The sequence below is a fragment of the Sciurus vulgaris genome (genome assembly GCF_902686455.1).
Source record: "Sciurus vulgaris genome assembly, chromosome: 4".
Taxonomy (NCBI): Eukaryota; Metazoa; Chordata; class Mammalia; order Rodentia; family Sciuridae; genus Sciurus; species Sciurus vulgaris.
Window position 1 is genome coordinate 54915771 of NC_136464.1, and position 20365 is coordinate 54936135.

Below are 20365 nucleotides of genomic sequence, written 5' to 3' on the forward strand. Positions count from 1 at the left end.
ATATATGAAACACAAGACCCTTGATCTTCTGAGTTTGACTTATTACATTTAACATAATGGTCATAAACTCTATTCATTTTTCTACAAACGATGTAATTTTGTTCTTTTTTAAAAAGTTTTCGTTGTAGATGGATACATATCTTTATTTTATTAATTACAGTGCCTCACACCTGCCAAGCAAGTACTCTACCACTGAGCTGCAGCCCCAGCCCCTATAGTTTCATTCTTTATGGCTGGATAAAACTGTACTGTGTATTTATGTATTCATCCACTGATGGACAGCTAGGCTGGTTCCATAATTTGGCTATTATAAATTTGCTGTTTATAAACATGGATGTACATATATTGCTATAGTATGTTGACTTTAATTCTTTAGGATACACACTGAGGGAATGGTATAGCTGGGTCATATGATGGATCCACTTCTAGAGTTGTGAGGAACCTCCATACTGATTTCCATAGTGGTTGTACTAATCTGTTTTCTCCACCTCCCTTCCATATAGCTTATTCCTGTAGCTTACTTCTGTAGTGCAGTATAGTACCTGTGCTGTGACTATGACTGTTAATGCTTTTATATTTCTATTTTAGTATGACTTTGCTTAAAAAAAAAATTGATGCTGGCATGCTGTAAGAAGTTGTTTTGATATATGGTGGGAACTTTCCACAGCTTTATGTCATAAATCAATAGAAAATAAAGATTCACAAATAAATCATAAACAATATAGTGAAGTGTAATCATGTTTCACAGTGTTTGCAGGAAGCTGATTAAAATAAATCACACCTTCATGGTTTTTTTGTTTGTTTTTTTAGTACTGGGGATTGAACTCAGGGGCCCTTGACCACTGAGCCACATCCCCAGCTCTATTTTGTATTTTTTATTTAGAGACAGGGTCTCACTGAGTTGCTTAGTACCTTGCTTTTGCTGAGGCTGGTTTTGAACTCGTGATCCTCCTGCCTCAGCCTCCTGAGACACTAGGATTACAGGCATGCACCGACTGCACCCAGCTCCCACCTTCATTCTTAGATTATTTTACTTGAAATAGTTTGTAAATTGGAATCTAGCTTGTGCAGTCACAAGTGTAAATTTACTGACTTTAGTGTACTAATTTATTAAATCAGTTTTGCTTGCTTACAAATAGCTAGCTTTTCTGAAAATATCTGTTAAAACGTATAGGAAAGGCCTTTATTGAATCTAAAAGTGCCTAAAGATAAAATATATCATGTTATAATCAAAATTAATTATAACACTTCAGGCTGGTTTTGAGTAAAAGCAGTTTCTGATCTTTGACCTCTATATCAATTCAGCTTTCTAAACTTTTAGAGATAATCTTTCTGAAGCTGAAAAGTTATTTTTATATTTCAAAGCTCTTTTGGCAATCAGTGATTGATTTATCATGCAAGGAAATGAGATCTCACCATCGAAGAACAAGGACATGGAGACACAGGTTACCATCTTTCTGTAGGAACAGCGGATATCAACCAGGGCCAATGGGGTTTCATTGATGGAACCCATCTTCCTTCTAGTCCAGTCCTAAGTTGCTCTCAGTTGAAAAGGAGCAGACTGAAGATTTGCCTTCTGCAAGCTGAACGCCTTCTTGGAGATTGGGAAATATCCCCTGCACTGGGTGGCAGCTCTGGCCTTTCTGCTGACTCTGCCCCATGAATTCAGGGCTGAGATCTTTATGCAGTTCACCTCCCTAAATTTCTGTCTAGTGTCTTCCTCATCCTGAAGTACTTCCTTTAGTATTTCTAGGAATGTTTGCTGGTGAAGGATTCTGTCAGCTTTTGTCTGAACATATCTTTATTTGCTTTTGCTTTTGAAGGATATTTTTACTAGATACAGAATTTTAGGTTGACCCCTTCTTTTTGTCACTTAAGTTGTCATCAACTTTTTCTTTCAGTTTTGTTTCCTCATTATATTCAAGTACTATATTTTTTATTATGTTAGAATATACATTACATATAATTTATCATTTTAACTATGTCTGTCTCAGTGACATTAAGTACGTTCGCGTTGCTGTGTAGCCATTACAACTATCCATGTCCTGGTTTTTTTTTTTTTTTTTTTTAATAATCCCAAATTGAAACTCTGTACCCATGAAACAATAATTCTTTAGTCCCTCTCCCTGCTGGTATTCTATGTTCTGTCTATTCTAGGTATCTGTGTTGTATTCAACTACTCTAGGTACCTATCTATGTAACGTCTATTCAATATTTATTCTTTTTTTGTCTGTTTTATTTCGTTTAGCATGTTTTCACAGTTTAGCCATGGTTATAGCATGTGAGAAGATTTTCTTCCTTATCGTATTCCATTGTATGTGCGTGCCACATTTTGTTTATCCATTCATCTGGCCAGAAGCAAAGGCTTTCTTTTTATACACCATTGCATTTTATCAGTTCTGTAATACTTATTTTATTTTTTTATCAGTATAGCAGTGACTTCAACTATTGGGAATAATTCTGGGGGTGAAAATGACTCTTGTAAGCATTCATTCCTAAGGTGGGAAGAATTGCATGGGTAACATTAACTTTCAGGGTGGCTTGGACATTAGATTGTAAGTTTTTCAGAAGATATTATTAAGACTGGTTAATTAACTGAAGTGATTAAAGCCATTGCGATTAGGAGATTCTATTATACTAGATTATTTTTTTTTTTTTTTTTTTTTTTTTTTTTTTTTTTTTTTTTTTGTGCTACTGGGGATTGAACTCAGGGCCTTGTGCTTGCAAGGCAAGCACCCTACCAGCTGAGGTATCTCCCCAGCCCCAGATGATTTTTAAATTTTTTATTTGTTCTTATTAGTTATACATGACAGTAGAATGCATGTATGTATTTTGATAAAGCATACATATATGGAGTATAATTTCTCATTTTCCAGATGATTTTTAATAGCCATTGCCTCCCAACTTTTTGGTAGAATTTAAATTTTCTTTAGAAGGCATTTAATGAATCACTCATTCCAAGAAGTTTTTCTTTACCCTCTTTTCTGTCCCTACATGTTCCTTTATTGGTTTACTTGTCTGTTTTCTCTGACAGTAAACTTCTTGAGGACAAAGACAGTCTTATAACTTTAGCAAATAGTGTAGCTCTTAATCTCTTGAAGGATAAATTGAATGAGTGCATCTCTTGCCTCCATGTATAAATAGCTTGGTTCTCTGCTTTAATGGCCTATCCATCAACTTTTAGTTACAGGAGTCTCTTCAGAGGGAAATAAAACAGTTATATGACCCAGCATCACTTGGTCAAGGTTGAAAAGAAATTTAAAGTTCAAAAGGTTGCCTTAGAACCATGTTTGAAAGAAGCTTAAGTAAATGTGGTAGTTTATTGTGACTTCTTAAAAATTTGCTTCTCTTTAGCCTTTGGCTAAATTTTTAAAAATCAATGATTGTTTTTGCTTGGGAATTCAAATAATCCTTTGTCTTTGTTAGTGTTTAGAAAATATTATTTGGAAGTAAATAAAATAAGAATTGTTAATTTAAACCTTCTCTGAATAATACAGTAAGAATTTTCTTCTGTTCCAGTACTTTATTCCCAGTTTACTGTTCTTCACCTCCCTTTCTGGTCTTCATACTGAGGACTTAAATTGGTATTCCTTAATCAGTCACTCACATTGCCTGCTTTCTTTGTGTAAAGCACTGGGCAACTAAAAAGAAAAAGATAGCTAGTCTCTTATTAATGATGTTATCTGTTAGGGTGAACCATATCAAATTGCTGATACTTGACAATTTTTGATTTGTAAAACCAGTGTCTTTCGATTTCACCTAATAGTTGAAGAGCAAGATAGAGTCTAAAAAAACATAAGTAACTATATATAACACTAGTTTATATGTTATTCAAACATTAAGAAGAGTATGAGTTTGAAGGAATAAAGGCATCATTACCTTGGCTAAGGTTGTCTGGAAAAGCTTTATAAGCTATGATGGTGGTTTTTGTTTGCTGTTGATGATTGAATGAATCTGGAAAACCCAGCAGATCTTCATATAGAATTGTGTGTGCGTGTGTGTGTGTGTGTGTGTGAGAGAGAGAGAGAGAGAGAGAGAGAGAGAGAGAGAGAGGGAGGGAGGGAAGGAATACATGCTTTTCATTCTTGTGGGTTTCTGTTTCTTCTTTATTTATGTACTTTTATAATTATAGTAAGAGACAGATTAACATAAAATATACCATCACAGAACCATTTTTAAGTGTGTACTTTGATTATAAGTTTGTTCATTGTGAAACAGGTCTCTAGAACCTGTTTTTCATCTTGCAAAAAGTAAACATTGTACTCATTAAAAAATCTTTCCTGGGGCTGGGGCTGGGGCTCAGTGGTAGAGTACCCACCTAGCATGAGTGAGGCCCTGGGTTCAATACTCAGCACTACATAAAAATAAAATAAAGGTATTGTATCCACCTACAACTAAAAAAAAAAAAGTGTATATATATATATATATATATATATATATAAAATGTTTAAAAAAAAAAAACTTTCCTATTCTCCCTCAGCCCCTGTAACCACCATTCTACTTTCCATTTCTATGAATTTAACTACTCTAAGTAACTCTTATAAAAGTGGATGTACATTGTCTTTTTGTTTTTCTTTTTAAGACTGAATAATAGTCCATTACACACACACACACACATTTTATTTATCCATTCATCTAGTAGTAGACAGTTGGGTTGTTGCCATGTTTTAACTACTCTGAGTAGTGCTGCTGTGAACCGGGGTGTACAAATATTGCTTGAGATCCTGCTTTTGGTTGTTTTGGATATATAACCAGAAATAGAATTGCTGGGTCGTGTGGTAGCTCTACTGTTAGTTTCTTGAGTCTCTTCTTCATATAGAATTTTTGACAAATTTCATTGCTGTTATTCCTGCTGAATTGTATCTGTGAGTGCCTGTTGTGCTAATAAACAGACCTTCATGATTAATCTGGATTTCTCTTTTGCACATTCAGGGCCCATGCAGAATCTCCATCATTTGTAAACAACTTAAAGAATGACGTTGGTGATAAAGGAAAGAATAAAGATGAAGGGGAAGTTGGTAACCATGAAAAAAAGTCTGCTGATAATTGTCTTGAGCCTTATCCAGAAGACAAAAAGAAGAAACGGTCTGGATTCAGAGACAGAAAAGTATGAAACAAAATCTTATAAGTTAATTAGATCCTTATCTTAAAGTAATGTAGTTTTATTGTATATTTTAAATGGTTTATATTCACTTCTGAGCTATTTACCTCTTTACTATTTTCCATATGTTCTAAGCCAAAGGTACTTATGAATGTGAAGTTAAAGGAGTAATAAGGATAGTATATCCTTCCTTAGTTCTTTCAATTAAACTACCTAAAGTGATTCTTGCTTTCTGTTCAGTGCGTATCTTATCATATGTTCTTTGTAGTATTTCTGATTTATGATATCAAGTTGTAAAGGGAGAATAAATTCTCTTTAGAAAAATAACTTCCAAAAATCAAGTAACTTTGAGGATGGCATAAACTTCAAATTGCTGTCAAGATTTTGTGTAATTAACACAACCTACTATTATATAGCTTTTCCCCCCCAAAATTTCAGTTCCATTATAATAATACCTATGATATTAGGCATTTGAGTTCAGCATACACTCTTGATGAACAATCAGTAAGATGAATTTCTGAGACATTTAGCTTAAAATTCAGGTAGTTGGCTTCAGTTGTTGAACTATAGCTACTAATATGACAAGAATAATCTTGGGTTATTTCTTTCCTGTGTTACATGTATTTGCAAGAATATCCTTGGGGAAATTTAGAGCTTCTTTTCTAATTTTTTTTCATTTAGATAAAATTATTTAATATGTCTTGTCAATTCCCACCAATTTTGGGGGTGTTGGGAAGTGCTGGTGATTAAAAACCCAGGGCCTTACTAATGCTAGGCAAGCATTTTATCACTAAGCTATGCCTCTAGCCCCCAAAGCCATTTCTGATTGAGGTGAATTTGAACAAGTGATTCTTGGTTTCTGAATCTTCTCAGTGCTTTATGTTATCATATATACTCTTTGTAATACTTTTTATTTCAACTTTACTGCTTTCCTATAAAGATAAATTTATGTATTCTTTTGCCCTGAGTGAATTCAAAGAAAGCTCAACTCGACCTTGTGCTAGCAGTTTCATTTACAGCCATACTTTACGTTTTACAAAGCAGAGTTAAAATAACTCAGATTTTTTTTTTTTCATTTTATGACAAAGGCAGGCAGGAAGACAACCGGCTCAATGGGATCCACATCATGTACAGTAACTTGGGTCCTTGTTCTCTATCAAGGTGGTAATAGTGTTAACCCCTGCTCAAAGGACAGGCCTTCTCTTAGTGGGAACATCTGCCCTTCCAGCAGCTCTTTTTATCAGTCCAGGCCAATATTTTCTGCTCTTTCTCTTACTTTGCCTTTGGTCTGTATCTGTGGGCCTGCTTAAACTGCTGGGTACCTGTTTGGCAGTGCAAGACCTGGGTGACCTGGTTAATTTTAGGAGCAACTTTCAGCTAAGTATAGAGGAGGGCCCCTTGCTGTTGTAGTCAGATGGAATGGGACCATTTGACAAAGCAAATGTGGTCCATTTTGGATATCCTGACCTGTGCCAAAATTGTTAGGCCCTTTCTTAAAGGATTTTCCACCTTCTTGGCCTTCTACTTCTTCATAACAGCCCTCGCTTCTTCCCCTTGGCCTTCTTTCCTTTGGACATCTTGAACAGCTAGAAAACAGACTTTTCATTATTACAGTTTTATCACCCAAATGTTCATCCTTGAACTTACAAAGTAATCTTGCCTTTCTTTAAAAAAAATATATATATTTATTTTTTTAGTTGCAGATGGGACACAAGCCTTTATTTATTATTTTTATGTGGTGCTGAGGATCAAACCCAGTGCCTCATGCATGCTAGGCAAGCACTCTACCACTGAGCCATAACCCCAACCAAGCGCATTTTGTTTTGATGGTATGTCTTTTACATGTCTTTTAATTCTCTTAATCTACAAGTGAACTGAGCATGTTGGTGCACACCTGTAATCCCAGTGAATCAGAGGCTGAGGCAGGTGGATTGCAAGTTTGAGGCTAGCCTCAGCAATTAATCAAGGCTCCAGGCAACTTAGTGAGACCTCTTAAAATAAAAAAGGGTTGCAGGTGTAGCTCAGTTTTAACGCTGAGTTCAATAAAAATCTCCAAGTGACAGAATCCAGATCATTTAACCTATAAAATTCCCTGAGGTCTAGATTTTACTGATGCTTATTACTTCATTTCAGCGTGTTGCTCTATTCTCTGTTGTACGTGAGTATTAGTAATTAGATTTTGCAGCTCAGTCAGACACGTTTGATACATGTAGCAATATCAGCAGATTTTGCAGCTCAGTCAGACACATTTTATACATGTAGCAATATCAGTGGTGATTTTTTTTTTAATCAGGAGACAACTAATATCTCATTAGTTTTCATTTTGTGATATTAGCAGCTATTGATGTTTAATGTTAGATCTGTTAATTCATTGTGGTTACAAATGGTGATATTCTAATGTTATCAAATATTTTTCATATATTAATTGAAATATTTTTCTAAAAAGACTGTCCATGTGGGGGGGTGGGGTTGTAGCTCAGTGGTAGAGCACTTGACTGGCATGTGTGAGGCACTGGGTTCAGTTCTCAGCACCACATGTAAGTAAGTAAAATAAAGATCCAGCCTTTCTGCACAGAACCAAGCTTCAAGTCCCTGAACCAGGGCGGCAAGTTCCTGTCTGCGGGTTGCTTCAGGGACCAGGACATGGCAGCCAGGGACTTCCCCAAGCAGCCCGCAGCCCGGCCCCATCCGGCGGGAAGCGCCTTTCCAGGCTAGCTTCTCGGAGCAGACTGCCCAGTGAGAGCCTCTACACAGAGCCAGCCACAAGTCCCCAAGCCAGCGGTGACCTCCGGCCCACAAGCAGCCTTTGGGACCAGGGCAAGGCAGCCAGAGACCTCTCCAGGCGGACCTGCCCCCTGCCCTCCCCCCCACCCCCCCACCACAGTCTTTTTCCACGGGGCGATCCAAGATGGCGGACTAGAGGGTGACTGCATCTCCAGTCGCTCCAGAACACAGGATTCGAGAAGGGGAGGCATTGAGAGACTCGGACTAAAACAGAGCCACAGGGTGAGACTCCCCCACCCAGTGAAGCGCTGCCTGGGTGGCAGGCCCAGATTCGGGTGGCTTACTAGAGTAGGGCAGGGCAGCTAGAGTCTTCCCCAGGCAGCTGTGTGCACTTCGGCCGTGGGCTTCTCCCACAGGGCCAGATTCTCCAGCATCTCGGAGCAGGCCCCCCAGTGAGAGCCTTTCTGCACAGAACCAAGCTTCAAGTCCCTGAACCAGGGTGGTGAGTTCCTGCCTGCAGGTTGCTTCAGGGACCAGGACAGGGCAGCCAGGGTCTTCCACAAGCAGCCCGCAGCCCGGCCCCATCCCGCGGGAAGCGCCTTTCCAGGCTAGCTTCTCGGAGCAGGCCCCCCAGTGAGAGCCTTTCCACACAGAGCCAGCTCCAAGTCCTGGAACCAGTAGCGGGCTAGGGGCAGCTTTCCTTGGAAGCACTGCATTATCAAGTTACTCCAAGACTTCAGGCTACTGAAGGCAGGAAGGTGAGACACTGGAAATCTACAGGGACACTATAAACCAATGGAAGAATTCTGCAATATCACAAAGTCCCACTGACATCTGACCAATATGAGAAAACAAGGGAAGAAAATGTCCCAAACAAACCTAGATACTACATCAATAAAACCCAATGACAGCACAGCAGAAGAAATGTCAGAAAGGGAGTTTAGAATGTACATAATTAAAACAATCAGGGAAGCAAACGAGGAGATGAAAGAACAAATGCAGGCATTAAATGATCGCACCAATCAACAGTTAAAGGAGCAAATACGGGAAACAAGATATCATTTCAATAAAGAGTTAGAGATATTGAAGAAAAACCAAACAGAAATCCTTGAAATGAAGGAAACAATAAACCAAGTTAAAAACTCCATAGAAAGCATACCCAATAGGATAGAACACCTGGAAGACAGAACCTCACATATTGAAGACAAAATATTTACTCTTGAAAACAAGGTTGACCAAACAGAAAAGATGGTAAGAAATCTTGAACAGAATCTACAAGAATTATGGGATATCATGAAAAGGCCAAATTTAAGAATTATTGGGATTGAGGAAGGCTTAGAGAAACAAACCAAAGGAATGAACAATCTATTCAATGAAGTAATATCAGAAAATTTCCCAGATCTGAAGAATTAAATGGAAAACCAAGTACAGGAGGCTTATAGGACTCCAAATATACAAAATTACAACAGACCCACACCAAGGCACATTATTATGAAGATACCTAACATACAAAATAAAGACAGAATTTTAAAGGCCGCGAGAGAAAAGAATCAAATTACATTCAGGGGGAAACCAATAAGAATATCAGCAGGTTTTTCAATCCAGACCCTAAAAGCTAGAAGGGCCTGGAACAACATTTTGCAAGCCCTGAAAGAAAATGGATGCCAACCAAGAATCTTATACCCAGCAAAACTTACTTTCAGATTTGACGATGAAATAAGATCCTTCCATGATAAACAAAAGCTAAAGGAATTTACAAAAAGAAAGCCAGCATTGCAGAACATTCTCAGCAAAATATTCCATGAGGAAGAGAAGAAAAACAACAATGCAAATCAGCAACGGGAGGAACTAGTCTAAAGGAATAGCCAAATAAAGGGGAAACCAAATCATGTCAAAAAAACAAAAATGAGTCAAATGACTGGGAATACAAATCATATCACAATAATAACCCTGAATGTTAATGGCCTGAACTCATCAATCAAAAGACATAGACTGGCAGAATGGATTAAAAAGAAAAATCCAACAGTTTGCTGCCTGCAAGAGACTCATCTCATAGAAAGAGATACCATAGACTAAGGTGAAAGGATGGGAAAAAACATACCATGCACACGGACACAGCAAAAAAGCTGGAGTATCCATCCTCATTTCAGATAATGTGGACTTTAAGCCAAAACTAGTCAGAAGGGATAAAGAAGGACATTACATACTGCTTAAGGGAAGCATAAATCAGCAAGACATAACAATCATAAATATCTATGCCCCGAACATTGGCTCATCCATGTACATCAAACAAATCCTTCTCAATTCCAGAAATCAAATAGACCACAACACAATAATACTAGGTGATTTTAACACACCTCTCTCACCACTGGATAGATCGTCCAAACAAAACTTGAATAAAGAAACCATAGATCTCAATAACAAAATCAACAATTTAGACTTAACCGACTTATATAGAATATACCATCCAACAAAGAAAGAATACACTTTCTTCTCAGCAGCACATGGATCCTTCTCTAAAATAGACCATGTCTTATGCCACAAAGCTACTGTTAGCAAATACAAGAAGATAGAGATACTACCTTGTACTCTATCAGATCATAATGGATTGAAATTAGAAATAAATGACAGAATAAAAAACAGAAACTTCTCCAATAACTGGAGATTAAATAATTCACTATTATATGGTGAATGGATAACAGAAGACATCAGGAGGGAAATAAAAACATTCTTAGAAGTAAACGAGAACAAAGACACATCATATCAAAATCTCTGGGACACTGTGAAAGCAGTACTTAGAGGAAGATTTATTTCATGGGGCGCATTCAACAAAAGAAGTAGAAATCAACAAATAAACAACTTAACACTACAGCTCAAAACCCTAGAAAAAGAAGAGCAGACTAACACCAAAAGTACTAGAAGACAGGAAATAGTTAAAATCAGAGCCGAAATCAACGAAATTGAAACAAAAGAAACAATTGGAAAAATTAACAAAATAAATAGTTGGTTCTTTGAAAAAATAAACAAAATTGATAAACCCTTAGCCACACTAACAAAGAGAAAGAGGGAGAAAACTCAAATTACTAAAATTCAGAATGAACAAGGAAATATCACAACAGACACGAGTGAAATACAAAACATAATTAGAAGCTATTTTGAAAATCTATACTCCCAACAGAACAGAAAACCTTGAAGACATCAAGAAGTTTCTAGAGACATATGAATTACCTAAACTGAACGAGGAGGACATACACAACTTAAATAAATCAATTTCAAGCAATGAAATAGAAGAGGTCATCAAAAGCCTACCAACAAAGAAAAGTCCGGGACCAGATGGGTTCTCAGCCGAGTTCTACAAAACCTTTAAAGAAGAGCTCATTCCAATACTTCTCAAAGTATTCCATAAAATAGAAGAGGAGGGAACCCTCCCAAACTCATTCTATGAAGCCAATATCACCCTGATACCTAAACCAGACAGAGACACATCGAGGAAAGAAAATTTCAGACCAATATCCTTAATGAATATCGATGCAAAAATTCTCAACAAAATTTTAGCAAATCGCATACAAAAATATATTAAAAAGATAGTGCACCATGATCAAGTGGGTTTCATCCCAGGGATGCAAGGTTGGTTCAACATCTGGAAATCAATAAATGTCATTCACCATATCAACAGACTAAAAGTTAAGAATCACATGATTATTTCAATAGATGCAGAAAAAGCATTCGATAAAATACAGCATCCCTTCATGCTCAAAACACTAGAGAAAATTGGGGTAGTGGGAACATTCCTTAACATTGTAAAGGCCATCTACGCTAAGACCATGGCCAATATCATTCTAAATGGTGAAAAACTGAAAGCATTCCCCCTAAAAACTGGAACAAGGCAGGGATGCCCTCTTTCACCACTTCTATTCAATATTGTTCTTGAGACTCTAGCCAGAGCAATTAGACAAACCAAAGAAATTAAAGGGATACGAATTGGAAAAGAGGAACTCAAACTATCCCTGTTCGCTGATGACATGATTATATATTTAGAGGAACCTGGAAATTCCACCAGAAAACTCTTAGAACTCATAAATGAATTCAGTAAAGTAGCAGGTTACAAGATCAATGCTCATAAATCCAATGCATTCTTATACATAAGTGATGAATCTTCAGAAAGAGAAATTAGGAAAACTACCCCATTCACAATAGCATCGAAAAAAATAAAATACTTGGGAATCAATCTAACAAAAGAGGTGAAAGACCTCTACAATGAGAACTACAGAACAATTAAGAAAGAAATTAAAGAAAACCTTAGGAGATGGAAAGATCTCTCATGTTCTTGGATAGGCAGAATAAATATTGTCAAAATGGTCATACTACCAAAAGTGCTATACAGATTCAATGCAATTCCAATTAAAATCCCAATGATGTACCTTACAGAAATAGAGCAAGCAATTATGAAATTCATCTGGAAGAATAAGAAACCCAGAATAGCTAAAGCAATCCTCAGTAGAAAGAGCGAAGCAGGGGGTATCGCAATACTAGATCTTCTACTCTATTACAAAGCAATAGTAACAAAAACAGCATGGTATTGGTACCAAAATAGGTAGATCAATGGTACAGAATAGAGGACATGGACACAAAACCAAATAAATACAATTTTCTCATTCTAGACAAAGGGGCCAAAAATATGCAATGGAGAAAAGATAGCCTCTTCAACAAATGGTGCTGGGAAAACTGGAAATCCATATGCAACAGAATGAAACTAAATCCCTATCTCTCACCCTGCACGAAACTCAACTCAAAATGGATTAGGACCTTGGAAGCAAATGAGAGACCCTGCATCTTATAGAAGAAAAAGGAGGTTCAAACCTTCAACTTGTTGGCTTAGGATCAGACTTCCTTAACAGGACTCCCATAGCACAAGAAATAAAAGCTAGAATCAACCACTGGGATAGATTCGAACTAAAAAGCTTTCTCTCAGCAAAGAAAACTATCAGTAATGTGAACAGAGAGCCTACAGAGTGGGAGAATATCTTTGCCACTCATACTTCAGATAGAGCGCTAATTTCCACAATCTATAAAGAACTCAAAAACTCTACACCAAGAATACAAACAATCCAATCAACAAATGGGCTAAGGAAATGAACAGACACTTCATAGAAGAAGATGTATAAGCAATCAACATATATATGAAAAAATGTTCACCATCTTTAATAATAAGAGAAATGCAAATCAAAACTACCCTAAGATTTCATCTCACACCAATTAGAATGGCGATTATCAAGAACACAAGCAACAATAGGTGTTGGCGAGGATGTGGGGAAAAAGGTACACTCATACATTGCTGGTGGGGTTGCAAATTAGTGCAGCCACTCTGGAAAGCAGTGTGGAGATTCCTCAGAAAGCTTGGAATGGAACCGCCATTTGACCCAGCTATCCCACTCCTTGGCTTATACCCAAAGGACTTAAAATTAGCATACTACAGAGATACAGCCACATCAATGTTCATAGCTGCTCAATTCCCTATAGCCAGATTGTGGAACCAACCTGGATGCCCTTCAGTTGATGAATGGATAAAGAAAATGTGGCATATATATACAATGGAATATTGCTCAGCCATGAAGAATGATAAAATCATGGCATTTGCAGGCAAATGGATGAAATTGGAGGATATCATGCTAAGTGAGATAAGCCAATCTCAAAAAACTAAAGGACGAATGATCTCGCTGATAAGCGGATGAGGACATATAAGGGGGGGTAGGAGGGATTAGTGTTAGGGTTAGGGTTAGTTTTAGGGTTAGGGATAAGTTGGGTGGTAAGAATGGAGTAAGGAAGGACTGTATAGAGGGAAAAGAGGGGTGGTAGGGGTGGGGATGAAGGGAAAAAATAACAGAATGAATCAAACAATATTGCCCTATGTAAATTTATGATTTTCAATTAAAATTAAAAAATAAAGATCCATTGACAACTACAAAATATTTTTTAAAAAAACTGTCCATCACCTATTGTTTGGTTGTAATTACTATCTGGCTACTCTTGAATATAGTTCATATAAAAAAATAATGCCCAAATTTTGATCTAAGTTGGGCAATTTTATTAAAGATGTGTGTCTTGATATAATGATACTCAAGAAAATTTGGTAAATGATTGAAAGAACTATCATGATTCCCTTATCTTTTCTCTAGATCGAATGTTCCAAAATCCCTCAATAGTTTACTTTTGGTTCTAAGCCTTTGTTATTTCATTTTACATGCTGTATTCTGAAATATTTTTTTTATATTTTTTTAGTTGTAGATGGACATAGTACCTCTATCTTATTTATTTATTTTTTATGTGGTGCTGAGGATCGAACCCAGTGTCTCATATATACTAGGTGTTCACTCAACTGCTGAGCCACAACCCAAGCTCCTGTATCGTGAAATGTTTATTAGTTTTAGTATTCCATCTAACTTAGTCACTTAAAGGAGGCAGCTCCACATAACTTGATATGAAACAATCTCCAAGATAAAACGCTAAGTACACACCAACACATACACACATACACACACTGTATAGTATGTCTATACTTCATTTTACCAGTATGGGAGTACATTAGATCTCTTACTTTCTTTGACCTATTTTTTTAAAATAAAACTTACAACCATTGGTTTATATTAATGATATAGCAAAATGTGCATGTAATAGCACAAATTGTGATCAAATTAATAATTTTCAACAACATAATTTAGTGACTTTTATAATAAGGAATCTGGATTGTTCAATTTTAAGATCCTTAACTTACATGTTATCTTTCTACCTTGTATATGATTGACTTAATATTTTAGTTCACAAAGTCCTCTTTGGCAATAGTTACAGCTTATATAACATAAAACATTTCAGACTTTCTCCTTGTTATTTTTGCTGTTCAGAGGAAGAAATATGAATGGCCTAGAGAAAGGTATTTCTTCTGTAGTCAGTATTACCAGCATATAGTTGTAGTTTAATATAAAATGCTTTTTATATGACATGTGACTAAGTCCTTAAACTTCTAAGGAGTTGAAAAGTTCCTTATTGTTTGCCAGTGTTCAGTCTTTTGATAAAGTCTTCTCTGAAATCTATTCAGATTTTAATGCAGGTTAGCAGTGAGCAGGCTGGCGTTGTGACTCAGTGGTGGAGCACTTGCCTGGCATATATGAGGCACTGGGTTTGATTTTCAGCACTACATATAAACAAGTAAATAAAATAAAGGTCCATCAACAACTAAAAAATATATTTTAAAAAGCACTGAATTTTTGTGACATTTAGTTATAAATTAGCAGTCTTGCCTCAATTGCTAAAAGGACATCTGGTAGTGATATTGAAACAATTGTTAAACAGTTACTCCCAGTGACCCCAAAGTGACATCTAATCAGGGCTGATCTGTACAGAACTTGCTGTGTTGATGTGACAAATTACAGAACATTAATGTTTTTATTAATATTAGTGAATTGATGGGTTTTTTAGGTTTTATTGCCTTGATACATTCTGTACCCCATGTATAAAATAGTATTATTTTTGGCCACCTCAGCGTTCAAAATTCACCAAAGTAGTATGTGATTCAGTATAGTATTTTATATGCTCCATGCTTAGAATAGGGGCTTGTATGCCACATAAGGGAACGAAATATCATCGTAACATGACACACTGTTAGTTAAATGTATGACATATTTGATTTAAAAAAAAAATTTAGTTGTAGATGAACACAATACCTTTATTTTATTTATTTATTTTTTATGTGGTGCTGAGGATCGAACCCAGTGCCTCACACTTGCTAGGCAAGCGCTTTACCACTGAGCTACAACCCCAGCCCTGACATACTTGATTTTGTTGCCAAATATTTGCTTGTGTGCATCCCAACTCTATTCCTTTCTAAATAACACTGTATGATCACTAGCGGTTTGCTTAATCTTGTAGTAAAAAGTAAAGCCTCTTGTTTCCGACCTGTTAAAATTTTGAGTTTCCATGATATGTGATTTTATTTTTCTATGCCATCATTTAATGTACTTTGTCTCTTAAGGCCTGATAATTATTCACAGCCATGAACTTTCAAGTCTGTTTTCTTTTAGAATTCAGGAAATTACATAAAAGTTAGAACAGTAAACTCAATCCCTTTTTCAAAAACTTGGTATTTAAGAACCTGTAGAAGAGCACATCTGGTGTTAGAAGAACTGGTAGGCTCCTGAGTGGTGAGTTAAGAAGAGCAGAGGCTGTGTCACACAGATTCTAGAACCATGAACATATTTGATCAGATCAAGTTTTGTGCACTTTAAAAATTTTCACATATAACCCCCTCGACACAGAAGCACTTGAAGAAGGTCGATGCCAGTTTTGCTCTTTGTATGTTTCTGGCATCTGCAGGAGCCTGTGTCCATGTGGTCACTCATTTCATTCAGGCTGGTCTGCTCTCTGCCTTGGGCTCCCTGGGGTTAATGATATGACTGATGGCAACACCTCATAGCCGTGAAACTGAGCAGAAAAGACTGGGACTTCTTGCCGGATTTGCTTTCCTTATGACTTGGCCTGGGCCCTGCTCTGGAGTTGTGCATTGCTGTCAATCCTAGCATCCTTCCCACTGCTTTCATGGGCACAGCAATGATCTTCACCTGCTTTACCCTGAGTGCACTGTGCCAGGCGCCAAAGCTACCTCTTCCTGGGAGGTATCTTGATGTCAGCCATGAGCCTGATGCTCTTGTCTTCCTTGGGGAATCTTTTCTTTGGATCCATTTGGCTCTTCCAGGCAAACCTTATTTGGAACTGGTGGTCATGTGTGGCTTTGTCCTTTTTGATATTCAATTCATTATTGAAAAGACTGAAAATGGCGATAAGGATTATATCTGGCACTACATTGATCTCTTCTTAGATTTCATTACTCTCTTCAGAAAACTCATGATGATCCTGGCTATGAATGAGAAGGACAAAAAGAAAGAGAAGAAGTGAAATGACCATCCAGCTTTTCCTACTTTGACTTCCTCTCCCTCCACCCCTCCTGTCCTTTTTGCACACATTACAGGTGGCATGTTCTGTGATAATAAAAAGCGTCAGAAAAAAAAAAGAAACTATAGACTATCATATATATGGCGTTGTACCATATTACCTTTTGAATTCTTACGGTGTTTTAAATTTTTGCTAGTTTTCAATTATTTAAAAAATTAAACAATTCTTGAAAAAAAGTTCTAAACAAAAGTTACATGAGCATGGCTTCAACTGGGTTATGAATGATATGTTACAAGAAAAATTTTAAAAATTTCAAATCAGGCTTATTTGTAATATAAAAAAATCCCATTGCAGAAAGAGAAGTAACAAAAGTTTCCCCAAAATAAGATATGTATGAAAATTAATGAGCATTAAATATGAGAGTATACGAATATTGCTTAAATATAGTAACACTTTATATTTCTAATTTTAGGTGATGGAATATGAAAATAGGATTCGAGCCTACTCCACACCAGACAAAATCTTCCGATATTTTGCCACCTTGAAAGTAATCAATGAGCCTGGTGAAGCAGAAGTGTTCATGACTCCACAAGATTTTGTGCGATCCATAACACCCAATGAAAAACAGCCAGAACGTAAGATGCTACAGTGAAAAATAAGATTGTGATACTTATTTTGTTATAGGATATTTTGCATCTGTGTTGCACAAAATTTTATAGTTCCATGACATAATTATGTTCACTGTGAAATTATTGAATGTCAGGTATTGTACTGGACTTTAGAAGTACAAAACAGGGGAGCCTATAGTTCAGTCTGGTAAGGAGTAGGAACTAAGGAGATTGTGCCTTTCTGGCTGAAATTTATTACCTGTAATGAGAACGTCCCTGAGGTCAGTGTAATATACATGTGACTACTATTAATTTATTTTTTAGTGAGGGAAATAAAGACAGCAATAGGTAATTTCAAGAATTTGTAGAAGAATATTATATAGAAGTCCTGTGGCAGTAGAAAGAAGAGCCACTTAGCTCAATGTGGAAGTTTGGAGGATGCTCTTTAGAGAAATTTTGTAGGTTTGAATAAAAGACAAGTAAACAATAGGGGAAAGGATGTCTTATTTAGAGGAAACAATCTGAATAAAGAAGGTGTGTGGAAAGAAAATAAAAATTTAAGAATGTATCTGGGAGACACTGTAGGAAAAAGGATCAAGTAGGTTGCTTCTACTGAAACAAACAGTAAGCTGGAAAACAGACAAAAATCAACATTTTTGGAATTCTGCCAGCTAATTAGTATATAATCGGGGGAGTTGTCACTGAGGAAAGAACCTGCTAAATTTTAGTGACAAAGCTTTGTGGCATTTTTGCCTCCCATCCTATTTCTCAGTTCATCAGCAGCCATAGGAACAGCAATTCTGTTCCCAGTGTGGCTTAACTTTGGGAGGAAGGGAGGTGAGCAATACAAGTTGTTCTCAAAAAGTTTTGATTATACATTTTGACTTGTTCAGAAGTTCCCTGAGATACTAACTAGCACAAAAGCTTGCCCTTTGTTTCTCTCATCCAGGACTTCAGTGGCTTCCTATTAAAGATATGCAGTATTCTGCCCATAGCCAACTATGCCAAGCAGCATATATACTAAACATCCTGGAAAGGATGAACTTTTGAAGGGTTATATGCTGAAGAATTTGGAGTTCAGCATGCATGCTCTGGTACAGAAGTAATTGGAAAAGATTTTAGTGGGTTTGTGTCTTTTACTTATATTTGACTCGATGCAAGGAAAAGGTAAAATTCAAGTCAGAGTTATAGGTAGCCTAACTAAATGTTACACCTGAGCTAAGAGCCAGTCGGCAAATACTGGTTGAGATTTTTTTTTTTTGTTTTCCATTCTTTTTTGCTACAGTATTTAAGGAAATCTTTATAAGTCCACCTTCCCACTTCTTAGATAATAGAACAGAAACTGCAGAATGATATATTACAAAGAATACTGTCTTTATAAGAATACTTTGGAAAAGTCACTATAAAGACTTCATGATTGGAGTCTTCAACAAGTAACACACCAAACTGTGGAGAATGGAGAGACCCTGGTTTCCAGAGTTATCTCAGTATAATGTTCAAAATACACACATCATATCAATAAAGAAGAAAGTTTGACCCATTAACAGGAACAAAATAACTTGACAGAAACCATCCTTGAGGAAGCCCAGGTAGGACACCATGCTGTGTACCAGCACATGTACAGTAGGAGTTCCAGGAGGAGAAATTCTGATATTTCCAAATAAACAGTTAGTTGCTAATAGAGCTCACCTACTAAAAATGCTTAAAAAATATTACAGGGAGTACTTTAGGTTGAAGTAAAAGGACATTAGACAGTAAAAACCAAAAAAAGAAATAAAACATATTAAACACCAGTAAAGGTAACTTCATAGGTAAATATAAAAGCCAGTGCAGGTTAAGCATCCCGAATCTAAAATCTCCAAAATGCTCCAAAATGTTTTGAGTGCCAACATCATGTCACAAGTAGAAAATTCCAAATTTGACCTTGTATGGTGGGTTACAGTCAAAACACAGATGTACTACAAATGTCATATAAAATTACCTTCAGGCTCTGTGTACAAGGTGTATATGAAACATAAATATATTTGATGCTCATACTGTACTCTCTTCTCCATTGTGTTGAGTGATCAATTCTGATATAAAAACTACTTGGATTCTCAGGCCCAGGGGAATGGAACTCAGTTTGTCTATAGTGATAATCAGCTCATAACACACCCAGCAGTTTACTTTTCTTTCTCCTCTGTTTTACTTTTCCTAGTCCTTCCACATGATTCCCTGCCTTTTAAAAACTAGACTCTGTTATTGTGAAAGAACAGAGGTCATTTGTATTACAGAATTTCCCATGTTCTGGATTTTACTTATCATATTCTTGTGGTAGTGTTGAACATTCCCTCTATCCTTTGTATTTCACCCATGTAGAAAATACATTGAGAGCATCTGAAAAGGAAGCTACCAAAGTGATAACTCTCTAGATGTTGACATAAGAAAGTATTTTATTATTCTTTGTATGTTCCTTTATTTTCTAATAGACTTCACATATATTAATTCTACAAGTGTTGCTGGGTACAGTGGCACACGACTGTAATCCCAGTGGCTTTGGAGGCTGAGGCAGGTGGATCAAGAGTTCAAAGCCAGCCTCAGCAAAAATGAGGTACTAAGCAACTCAGTGAGACCCTGTCTCTAAATAAAATACAGAATAAGGCTGGGGATGTGGCTCAGTGATTGAGTGCCCCTGAGTTCAATCCCTGGTACCCAAAAAATAAAAATAAAAATAAATAATTCTACAAGTGTTGGTTGACTAACCATCTGCTATGGATTCCAGGATGCAGTAATTAATTCTTGGTGTCATAGAGTAACCAGTCTTTTAAAATAAACATTAAACTTTAGGTTTAGATTCTTTAAATTTATTTCAGGGCCTTGTTTTGTGAGATGTGGAAGAGAGTTAAGTAGAGAAAAGAATTGGAAGATATTTCCTGGTTTTTATGATAGTAAAATATTTTTGTTTCTATAAAAATCAACTGTTTAGATAAAATCTCATTTGTATCAGTAA

General features: G+C 36.5%; 1 protein-coding gene and 1 pseudogene across 4 annotated transcripts in view; both read left to right on the forward strand.

Annotated features, from left to right (window-relative positions):
- The window catches only part of MICU1 (mitochondrial calcium uptake 1), a 204393-nt gene that overhangs the window by 57402 nt on the left and 126626 nt on the right, over positions 1-20365 (forward strand). For all 3 annotated transcript variants that reach the window (XM_079137084.1, XM_079137086.1, XM_079137085.1), the window contains 2 exons: positions 4933-5107; positions 17241-17403. In XM_079137084.1, the coding sequence (XP_078993210.1) occupies positions 4933-5107; positions 17241-17403 (338 nt within the window). The remainder of the gene's footprint in view (positions 1-4932; positions 5108-17240; positions 17404-20365) is intronic.
- On the forward strand, positions 16057-16908 carry LOC306659521 (bax inhibitor 1-like; annotated as a pseudogene). Its single transcript has one exon. The product of its transcript is annotated as a bax inhibitor 1-like (transcript).